Raw genomic sequence first — 10,816 nt, 5'->3', positions numbered from 1 at the left:
ACACACACACACACACACACACACACACACACACACACACACACGAGGTTAAAACTTTTAAGAACATGGACCAATGATTTCATTAATGACAAATTACATACACTCAGCATCCCTTCTAACTCATTTCTGGTTTATAGTACCGTGTTAAACCTACGCCATAACCTATCCTTTGGCCTGACATGCACTGTCAACAGGTGTGACAGGTATGTTTGGTAATATCCTCTGTAAACACAGATTATTGATTAGCACCAGTATAATTCCTCTATTTAACAAAATCTAATAGGCTGTAATTGTATAGCCTGCTTATTGTGCTAATGAAAGTGGATACATGCTGTTATTCTTGTTTCCCAAGCTCCAACATAACTTTTAAAAAAGTGATTCTTTGCCTTCATAAACTCAAATAATTTTGAGTAAAATGAAACTAAAATATATAAAAATATATAAAAGGTTTATTTATTCATATAATTTATCATTAAGGAAAATATGCTAGGTGCTAGGTTAATGCTTGGTATAAACTAAATGTGTACCAATCAAGTAATTATGTAACAAATGCTTGGAAAATATACATGTAATCAAATTACCTAAAGTCAGCATTTTGGGCATAAATATTTTTTGGGTGCACCTGTATAGACTGAGTCGTTTCTGAACTCTTATCTACTTCCTGCGGTGCTGTAAAGCTAACTATTTATCAAGATTTCCCATATGGAAAAGATATATATAAATCTTATAAAGTTTGTATCTGTCTTGTGTGAAACTTGTATGAAAAGCATACAAAAATTATATAATGAAACTTGTATGTTTTGGATACTTACTAAAGCAATATATGAAAATAATGAGAAAGTGGCCACTTTCATGAGTAAATCATATAAGTTTTTACTATTTCTTTTCCATATGGGTTATTATCTCCAAGTCCAACATAAACGGCTCAGTTTCACTTGTAATAGAAGTTCAATGCACCAGCGTACAATGCAAACTATGTCCGCTCACTATGGTTGTGATGCAGATTTATTGCAGTGCAATAAACTAGGCTTAACTCTAAAGTTAGGGCTATCGTCACATTATAAAACACTTACACCTTACATTCACCTTGTGGAAAACTCCTGTTCCATTAGTCAAGCCTTACTGAAGACGAGCAGTTCTTTAAATGTAAGAAACCACAAACGTCTTCGCTGCTTCACAACCACATGGACACCAACAAAGGGCTGTTTTCAACAATGTTCTACTGATTTCCTATTTTGATCAAGTTTGGTCTATGTATACACTTTTATGATCTCAAACGGTGCGCTGGAGGGAAATAAATTAGAAGCCTGAAAGAGTTTAGCAGTTCTGCTCAGTACATGTGATTTGAGTTAACCTGTTAGCAGTCGGACGTACCGCCCACGGTACATTGGATGGTTTAGGGGACTAATTGTAAATTTGTAGGACTGCTAAGGGGTTAATAACCTTTCCTATATGGTCCTCCTATATGTGCTGGTTCATATATTCTTTCTCATCAACCAACAGTCCAATTAAAGCAGCTCCAAAGACATTTGTCTGATTGCAAGGTAGAGATTACATTCTTATCCTAAAAGTGCATCATAGTCTATGTACCAAACAAGGTTACCATTAGTAGGCTTCACACCAGTGACAGGCCATTTGTCTGGGTTGTCCTTCACGCGGCTCAGCTGGGTGATCAGCTCGTGTTTGCCTTTGCCCATCACCAAAAGGGCAACTTTGCGGGCTCGATTAATGACATTAAAGGTGAGGCTCATACGCTGGTGTGGCTTGGAGGGGCTCTCAGTGAGGGCCACCAGACTATCGCCAAGTTCATCAGTTTTGCCACCGGGGAACAAAGAGGCTGTGTGGCCATCATAGCCGACACCCAGCAGTACAAAGTGGAAGCTGGAGCTGTTAACCAATTTAATGAGTTGCTTCTCATACATTAGCGCTCCTCCATCTTCCTCCACACATAGGCGCTGGTTGAGATGCACTGGCATGGGGTGGATGTTGTAATACGGGATTCTCACATGTTGCAGTAGATGGTCATGCAAGTTGCGGAAGTTGGACTCCAGTTCCGTCGGCAGCACGCAGCGCTCGTCCACCATCCAAACATGTGTGTTCCTCCAGGGGAAGGTGAAATGGTGATCGGCCAACCTGTGAAACAGAGCAAGGGGAGTAGATCCACCGGAGAGGGCGAGATGGAAAACACCACCCTCATAAATAGCTGCCTCTGCTGCTTCCTGAATATCTGCAGCGAGCTTGTCAACAAGCTGCTCGGCCCATGCAGACACCATTTCAGAACTGCGAAATTTACCTTGCATCACTTGGAAACCATTTGTGGATGTGCCACCCAAATGATCAGTACTGATTATCACCACCTCATTGTTGTAGCTAACGTCTTTCCCTTTCAGATGGATGTCCAGCACGTCTGCATTATCAGCACCACCTGGGTAGATGCGCGGAAATGTGCTGGCTAAACTGCTGAGCAGCGGTGTCCATAAGTCCCAGGAAGCCAACAGGTTCTCTGTACTAATGAAGCTATTCTTCTGTCCCAAAAAGATGTGAGAAATAAGTTCTGCATAAGCTTCCTTCTGCTCCATTGGAGTCTGGATGTAGAAGTCTGAAATAGGCAATCCAAAAACGTTGACGTCTTTGTGCTCCGTCACTTCCTTCCACTCACTGTCTACTAGAGCTGGCTTGAACAAATTCTTACTAACAAGAATTGCTGGATATTGAAGGCTGCCATGTCCAAAGTAGAAAACTATCTGCTTGGGCTTGCAGTGAACGTTATTGTGGTTTTGAACACAAAATATGTCATTTTTAAAAAGAACACGTGCGTATCCCACCCGCTCATCTAGCATCTTCCCTGAGATCAAAAGGATCGGCATGCCTTCATATTGTGCGTCATCAATCTGTGCGAGTACAGCTAAAAAATAGAAACACGAGTAAATATTAGCATCTAAACAGTGAAGGAGATGTAATGCAGCACACTTACAGCAGAATGTAAGGAGACAAACTTTCAGTACTTGCCTGCAAATGTTGGAGTGTGACTGACGTGATCTTTGGTCTTATTCAGCTCCTGCTGAACTTCTGCTTTGTAAGTTTGGTACTGACCGATCACAGCTTGATTCTTTCCTAAAGGAAGCATGGAACTAAGGATCTGCAGCTTGTTTCCAAGGACTTCCTCACTTCTGCTCACGTTCTTGGGAAGCCTCATGGTCAACAGTGTCATGACCTCAGTCAGGTGGTTCTGTAGCACATCCCTGATGACCCCATACTGGTCATAGAAGGCAATGCGACCTTTTGAGGAGAAAATAACAAAGACAGGGTAAGAATACATGATTCAATCACCAAAAAAAAAAAAAATGTCTATGATTTACCCATGTCTCAAAATACCGTAGTAATTAAGAGAGTTGATAAACCCTTTAATCACCTTTAACATCCAGAGTCTCTTTCAGTACAATCTCCACTCTCTCGATGTGGTGCTTGTTCCAGATGGGATCAAGTAATTTTTTGTTTTGTATTCTAAAAGGAAGCATCTTTGAAACCACCTTTGGAAAAAAGGAAACATAAGATGTTTGGATTTAGATTCAGATTCATTTAAGAGTCAAGGGTGGAAGGCATGCACTGTGTAGGACTTCCATACCTGTTTCCCCAAGTAGTGGTCAATTCTGTACATTTCTTCTTCCGTCAGTGAGCTGCGAAGTTGAGATGCCAGTACCTGAGCACTCCCGTAGTCATGTCCAAAAGGTTTTTCAAGCACCACCCTCAGCCAAGCCCCACTTTTTGGCCTGCAACTACTATTAATCTTCTCAGCAATATCTGCATATGCAAAAGCTGGTACAGAGAGGTAAAAGAGCCTGCCTGCCTCCGTCATTCCCTCTTCTTGAAGCTGTTGCTCAATGTGCTTGGCCAGATCCTGATAGTCCTCTAATGACTTTAGTTGGCGATACTGTGCGAGCCGCAGAAACTGGTCTTTCAGCAGAGCACAGCGCTCCTGAGAAACATCCTTTGAGCAGGAGACTGCCTTCAGAATCTCAAAGAGCACTGGTGTGGCCTTTTCAGTGGGGGACTGTCCCCCGCCATAGAAAGAAAAGGTGTTTCCACTATTGACTTGGTTGATATACAGCTGGAAGAATCCCTGCCACAGGTACTTCTTCGCCAGGTCACCCGTGCCTCCCACTATGACCACCGAAACATGGCCAGGTCTCTGTGCTTCCTCGCCCTCCTTACCATTTCCTCCCTGGGTGCACAATGCGACCAGGAGGAAGAACACAGTCAAAAACATTGTCCGGTCCTAATGGTCCAAACCCCTGTATGAACACAGCAATGAAAGAAGGGCATTCATCTCAGGAACACTATGCAATAGCAGATTATATTAAAGCTAGACAAAGTTTGCAGATTGTTTTCATAAGCTAATCGTTCAAGTGAATAGTTGTCTGTGTCTATGTGACAGCCCTGCAACAGTATGATAATTGGTCAGCTGTGACACACAGTGGCAGCCACCGTGGGGAATATTTTCTTGGCACACTTTGTACCAAGCATGTTTTAAACACCCTAGCCTACCTGAATATTGTTGCTAACCATGTCCATCCTTTTAAAAGCTCATTGTACCCATCTTCTCATGGCTATTTCCAACTGGTTAATGTGCTATGTCAAAGAGCTCAACTGGTTTCTTGAACATTGACAATTAATTCACTGTATGCAAATAGACTCCACAGTGACAAGTTCTTCATCCAGCAGAGCACCTTTGGGATGTGGTAATTCACGTCATTGATGTGCAGCAACAAATCTGGAGCAATAAAACCTTTACAGCACCATAGATATGCTATGAAGAATTAAGGCAGCTCTAAGGGCAAAGGAGGATCTGACCCGGTGCTAAGAAGATGTAACTAACAGCCAGTGGGTGTATTTGTGACATACAGAGTGCCGTCTAACAAGAAAAGCCCCCAAAACGGTCAGTTTTACTAACCTGATGCATAAACAAACAGTTAATCAGAATATTTGAATATTGATTTTCTGTTCATCAACTTTCAGCTCTGAGCGCTTCATAAAAGAAATTCCTCTGGTTACAAAGTCAAATGAAATATTAACAGAGACATTAATGCAATTACGCTCGTGATGTAATATACATGCAATGTCTGTCTTTGGTCATATCGACTGTCCAAAATATCATGTGCAAAATAATGTTTAAAGCATATCACTTAATACAGTACACAACCATCAACTTGTATGCCAGAAATCTAAGAAATATGCCAGACAACCATTTTAAAAAGCAACAGTTAGCAGTGGTAAATGTATATAAATAGAGCTAAAAAAAAAAACAACAACCCATACTTAGCAAAATCTCTGTCCTGAGCTTTTCCGAAGTCCCTTGAGAGGCAGAGATACTGTCATGAGTGTAATGATTACCGGATACTGGTGGATAAGGGGCGTAGCTTTTGCACTTTGCTCGGGGCGTTGAGCTTCCAGTACAAGAGCTGAGCTGTTCTTGGCGTTTTGGGGAAATCCAAATAACTTACTGATGATTTTTCAAGGACCTGCAAACATTTATTGAGCAAGTAACACATTTAATGGGAGCAAAGGGGATCCTATGCTCTGCTGGATGAACACAGGGTCACAAACTGTAATCAGAGGGGAACAGTCTGGGAACAGGCAAACAATCCGCACTCATTAATATCCAAAACGCCGCTATCAGGCACACGAAAATCTCTTAAAGGTATCTGTTGAACTTTGTTTTCTCACCGCAAAATGTGACTATGACGGAGAGTGAAAATTATTCACAGTGAACTGAACACCAGCAGAAAGAGGCTGATTTTATTACGGAGTGCAATATCTGGAATCGCTGCAGCTTGCATGTTTGCACAATGCAAAGCAAACAGCAAAGGCCACCCTCATGAAGGCAGGCTGCTTCAGCGGCAGCTGATTTTTTTTGTTTTACTTTTTTTAGAAGTATTGCAGTCATCAAAACTGTTGGTACTATTTCTTTGTAGTATTTTGTTTATATTGTAATCCTCCCTCACAGATCAGCAGCTTTTTAATATTTTTTGCTTCTTTAGGGTTCTTCTGTAGCTCTGACCTACATGTGACACTTTGTTCCTCGTCAGTCAAAAGCTACTTTCATTTTCTTTCCTCTTTAAATCAGCACATTCAATCTTCCTTGAGTCTTCCTGACTCATCTATCCGTGAAACTCTTTATAAATAGCAAAGGGGAAAAACAGGGAAAGACTGCATCTTCTGTTCTACCGTGCACATACGATCAAGTGACTATCCCATATCTTATATTCAAAAACCTGCCAGGCACTGGTGAAATTCTGTGGACATGAAGTGCTTTTTCCAGGTGCCAAGTTAAACGGCATTAGACAGAGTCCACTGATGATCAGCACAATAAAAGATTTGTCTGACAACTGAGGAGTATTGATGAGGACTGGAAAAAGCACTGAAGAGATATCCTGTGTTCGCTTTCTGTCACTGTGGTGAGATCTGTCACAGTCAAGCCTTAAGAAGAAACTCCAGATCAAACTGCTATTAATACTAATTCAAACGCTCACTTATGGATATTAAAAAAAACTATAGAACCTATTCATTCATCCTATATTACCAATAAGTAATTTCAGTTACAAAATATAATGCGAACACCAAAGGTCACCTCATGAAAGGAGCTCTCAGTATAGCAGGACTTATTGAAATGTGGTCTGACTTTCATCTAAACTGCATGTAGAGACAAAACTCTACTCACTGGCACTTTATTACGCACACCTTGCTAGCACTGAGTTGACTGTGGGGGGTATTTGGGTACAAAGAATTCATTATTGGTGTTTAGGAAACCAGCTTGAGATGATTTGAGCTTTGAGATGTGGTGAGTTATCCCACAGTCATCAGAAGATGGGTACACTGTGGTCATAAAGACACGGACATGGTCAGCAAGATTTCACAGGTAGACCACCTGAGTAATAAAAAGTGTACCAAGAAACCAGTTTCTGAAATGCTCACAACAACAACAATCATGTCAACTTCAAAGTCACATAAATCACTTTTCTTCTCCCATTCTGATGCTCAGCAGGCCAGCCCCTCCTGACCGTCCCTACACGCTTAAAAGCACTGAGTGGCTGCCATATTGGATTGGCTGATTAGATATTTTGAGTTAAGGAGCAGCTAAACAAGTGCACTTGGTAAACTGCCCGGTCCATATGAGCACTTTCAGCAGCAGCAATCTGCAGGGGGAGTTTTAGATCACCCCCTTCTTTTTTCCTGAGCATTTTAAACGGCGAAAAAGCAAATACAATAACTAGTGCAGTAAACATAAATGCTGCTGACGGAGCTCAGCTGCCACCAGCTGTGTAACGTCCACAGGGATTTGATCCGAAATTCACAAGCCATCGCTACAAACTGTAAAACTGTACATAGACACAGATGCTGCACTGAAGCCGCCTGCTTTCCACACAGTCGCTCGCCTTCCTGGCACAACAAGCAAAAAAAACCACGACGTCACATGAAGGGTGGACAACATGTTTATCCCACGAGTCCACCTGCTAGCTGTCCCACTTCACTTCCGCTACCTACACACAATACACACGGCTCTGCAAGCGTCTCGGTAAAAGTATAGCCGTGTCGGCGCTACAAAAACACGCGAAGCAACTAAAGCAGAAATGTTCGCAACAGACGCACTCTTTAAAAAGTTACAACTGGAAACGACGAACCTGCCCGGTGGCGAAGACTACCGCGCGCTCTTCCTGTACCAGTCACGTGACACCCCTCAATCCAAAGGCAGGCTGCTAACATGATAAATACATGTTTTCCAAGACTTTGAGCTTCCTCTGCGCAGTTCTTTTGAATGATGCCGTTTGTAAACATTACCATGTTGACTAGCGTGTTGCAGGGTGTCATAAAATGCAATTGTAAGGATGGTTTGTTAATGAGTGTCCCGAAAACCTTGAGTTGAAGTCAAGGTTGACTGAGTTTACGCACTGGAGGCATTAAAACATCATGGCAAGTGTCAAGGACCAGACTCACGGTCAGAACCACTCTGAAACTCGATTTGTATAAACCAGCTTATATTTGGAGATGTAAAGTAGGAATTAAACGGTTCTTTGATTTACCTGAAAATGTCATGTTTTAATTTAACCAAAAACTTTCATATATGTTTTAGAGTTTTTTCTTTAAGAATAACACACTTTAAAATCTGAGGCGGTCTTAAATAAACTATTAAACATTAACGCCCACAAAACAACATGTTATATTGTTTCAATCCAGCATGAAAGTTGAATGAAAACTGCTTTCCCCCCATTTTTCAATACTTTCACGTTAAAAAGTAGTCTACAATTATTATTATTTTTTTTTTGCATTATTGTAAAATTTAACTAAATGCCGTTCAGAAATTGGCACTAATTATCTTTTGCAACATGAACTTTTTTTTAAAAATTATTATTAGTGAGTTCTCAAATGTGGGACAGGGTGGTTTTATGTCCTCCATATTTTAACTAGCCAGAAACTCACACTATAGATTGTAATTCACTTTGATGGTAAGAATGACCTGTCCTTGATATATGAAGTAAAAAATTTTACTGAAATTATTGTATATTGCCAAATATAAAATGAAACAGTCCCGTTTGCCCTTTATTGCACTTATATTGATTTCATAAAGAATCCACAGTTCAGGGTCAAGAGCCCAGCGCATGCGGATGAATATCTCACCGTGTTATATGACTTTTATCAGCTGTTCTGAGTCCCTGTCTGTTGCTCATGACTTGGTGGCAGATGCACTCTGCAGCGTTTTGCTGTAACAAGGGCGACCCCTGTTGGTGTCTGAGCGATACAGCTGTTCTACTCGTGTCCTCCCCTTCACCCTCTGAAAACTCAAAATACTTCGTCTCAGACTTAAAAATAACGTGGTTAAATAATCTGCCTTTCATCTGCAACTATAGAAAAATAGAATTACTTAATTAAGAGATTTTAACTGGATGGCATTCACTGCATTATTCAGCTGTCTCATGTCATCACGCCTACCTCGGACAAAGCAGGTGTCCTTTTGGCTGAATAATGATCTGATTGTTGTGGACCACACTGCCAGTAGTCCTTTCTGGTCCTCCCTTGTATTTTGGCTGAACAGATGTGGTTGTTTCAGCAGCTTTGATTCAGCGGGGTCATGTGTGTGTGAGTTAACAGCTAGTTAACTTCTCAACCTCTCAGAATCAGATTTAAAATCTTACTTTCTAACTTAGTGTTTGTATTGCATGGATTTGGACACTTCTAGGCAAAGTACTTGTTAAACAATCTCACCACAGCATCCTTCAGTAGATGTTCAGTAGGAGTTTTGGAGCGTTTCAGCACAAAATCTTCCTAAACTACTTTTCCCAAGGTTATGGAATAATTTTCAACCTCAGCTTTTAGAAGATTTTAACGTGTTATTAAGCTAGTAGTTAATAACATAACAGGGCTTACAGAAAAAGAAAAAATAAATAAATAAAAGAACCACCTAAACCTACAATTATGATTACGACAGGAGGCACACACAAACCAAATAACCTCACTACTACCTTACAAACAGCTGTAATGCCGGTGATCAAACCTCCCAAGTTGGCTGGCTACTGTGAAGTGTAAACAGTCAACAGGATGGAGCATCCTGTGTTTGTGTGTGTCACAGACTGTGTGTGTGCGGAGGGGAGGGGAGTGTGTTGCAAAAGAAAAAGAGCCCATGCAGAGTGTGCTAGGCCAGCTGTCACAGCTATAACCTCGACTTGAGAGCAAGCTGGAGGGCCTGTGTGTGTGTGTGTGTGTGTGTTGCCACCCCACATCCCCCAGACATTCCCCACAACCCCTGGCTTCCTTCCTCCCCTTTGTTAAGCCTGCGGGGCAGACTTTGTCAAGCTGAGCACACAAACTGATGCATATGAATGCGTGCCGTCATCTTTATTAGGCCCCCTTGCCAACACCCATTACATTTAACACGGGTCTTTACTGAAGGAGATTTCACTCTCAGTCATGCTCTCATCCCCCAACTCACTCTCAGGCATGTAGGATTAAAGCAGCCGCAGTCTGGGAGAAATCCGAATACACAACCTGTTGCATGCTAATAAGGAAACTTAATACTGAGCAGTGAACAAAGGCTCATATTTTTTAAATGACTGGTTGTTCCGGCGAGTAATTTTAAAGTTGGTTCAGACTTGTTATTTGATGTTTAGCTTTAAAGGTAAATTTAATTACAGACGGTTTTATATTTCAAAGGTGAGACAAAATGTGTCAAACTGTATTACTTTCTGTTCTTGCAAAAAAAAAAAAATGCCCGTATTCTGTGTTGATTTTTCTGCAGCTGCTCTTTGAAGCAGGCAGTGCTGATTGATTGGAGCTAAGTCACAAGGAGACATAACCTATGTATGTATGAGTAATGTTCCTGTGTTTTAACCACATTCTCACATTTCTTTTCTTCATATTGCAAAACTTGTCTGAGCGTGTTCTTTCCTTTTGTTTCCAAGTGCTATGTTGCACATAACATAGTGCACAGAGACACCAGACACCCGCCCCAAATTCCAGTTCAGAGAGGCAGTATTTCCAGTGGTGGCATGTGGAGCTTTAAAAAGGAAATCACTGAGGACATGGGGGGGGAATGCACAACCTTTTCAGATAACAGACAGTGAAGAATAAAGACATTTCCATAGCATCTATTCACTGTTTGTAAGACAGATAAATGGGTGTTTTAAAAAACACAACCCCCCAAAAAAACCTAATGTGAGATTATGAGGTTTTGTGGTTTTTATTTAGTTTTCGGTGACATCCTGCCCCTTGCTTGTGTGAAGACATACATACTTTGTGCTCTTGTGCGGAGCTGAGATAACTCCTG

The 10,816-nt window shown here is 41.2% G+C and overlaps 1 protein-coding gene across 3 annotated transcripts; it reads right to left on the bottom strand.

The window, feature by feature from the left end:
* Window positions 1-1,451: 1,451 nt before the first annotated feature.
* h6pd (hexose-6-phosphate dehydrogenase (glucose 1-dehydrogenase)) lies at window positions 1,452-7,737 on the bottom strand. 3 transcript variants are annotated; one of them, XM_005724539.2, is made up of 6 exons: window positions 7,680-7,717; window positions 5,317-5,519; window positions 3,626-4,292; window positions 3,413-3,530; window positions 3,010-3,279; window positions 1,452-2,905 (listed from the first exon to the last, which is right to left on the bottom strand). In XM_005724539.2, exons 3-6 carry the CDS (start codon window positions 4,265-4,267, stop codon window positions 1,560-1,562), a joined length of 2,376 nt encoding a protein of 791 aa, XP_005724596.1. In that variant the 5' UTR covers window positions 4,268-4,292; window positions 5,317-5,519; window positions 7,680-7,717; the 3' UTR covers window positions 1,452-1,559. The 3 variants fall into 3 exon arrangements, with proteins under 3 accessions (XP_005724596.1, XP_005724595.1, XP_005724597.1); XM_005724538.2 differs by lacking the exon at window positions 5,317-5,519 and having other exon boundaries at window positions 7,680-7,737; XM_005724540.2 differs by lacking the exon at window positions 5,317-5,519 and having other exon boundaries at window positions 7,648-7,716.
* Window positions 7,738-10,816: the final 3,079 nt, after the last annotated feature.

This window comes from Pundamilia nyererei, unplaced genomic scaffold, assembly GCF_000239375.1.
Source record: "Pundamilia nyererei isolate P.nyererei 1_Seehausen unplaced genomic scaffold, PunNye1.0 scaffold00012, whole genome shotgun sequence".
Lineage (NCBI taxonomy): Eukaryota > Metazoa > Chordata > Actinopteri > Cichliformes > Cichlidae > Pundamilia > Pundamilia nyererei.
Note: the sequence above shows the minus strand (reverse complement) of the source record. Positions and strands in the feature narration are given on the sequence as shown.

Bases quoted from the DNA above. Each gene is read 5' to 3' on its own strand.
- h6pd (XM_005724538.2), bottom strand. From the start codon at position 4,267: ATGTTTTTGACTGTGTTCTTCCTCCTGGTCGCATTGTGCACCCAGGGA. The intron at 3,531-3,625 runs GTATGGAAGTCC...TTTTTTCCAAAG, and splicing joins ACCACTACTTGGGGAAACAG to GTGGTTTCAAAGATGCTTCC. The intron at 3,280-3,412 runs GTGATTAAAGGG...TCTCCTCAAAAG, and splicing joins AGAGACTCTGGATGTTAAAG to GTCGCATTGCCTTCTATGAC.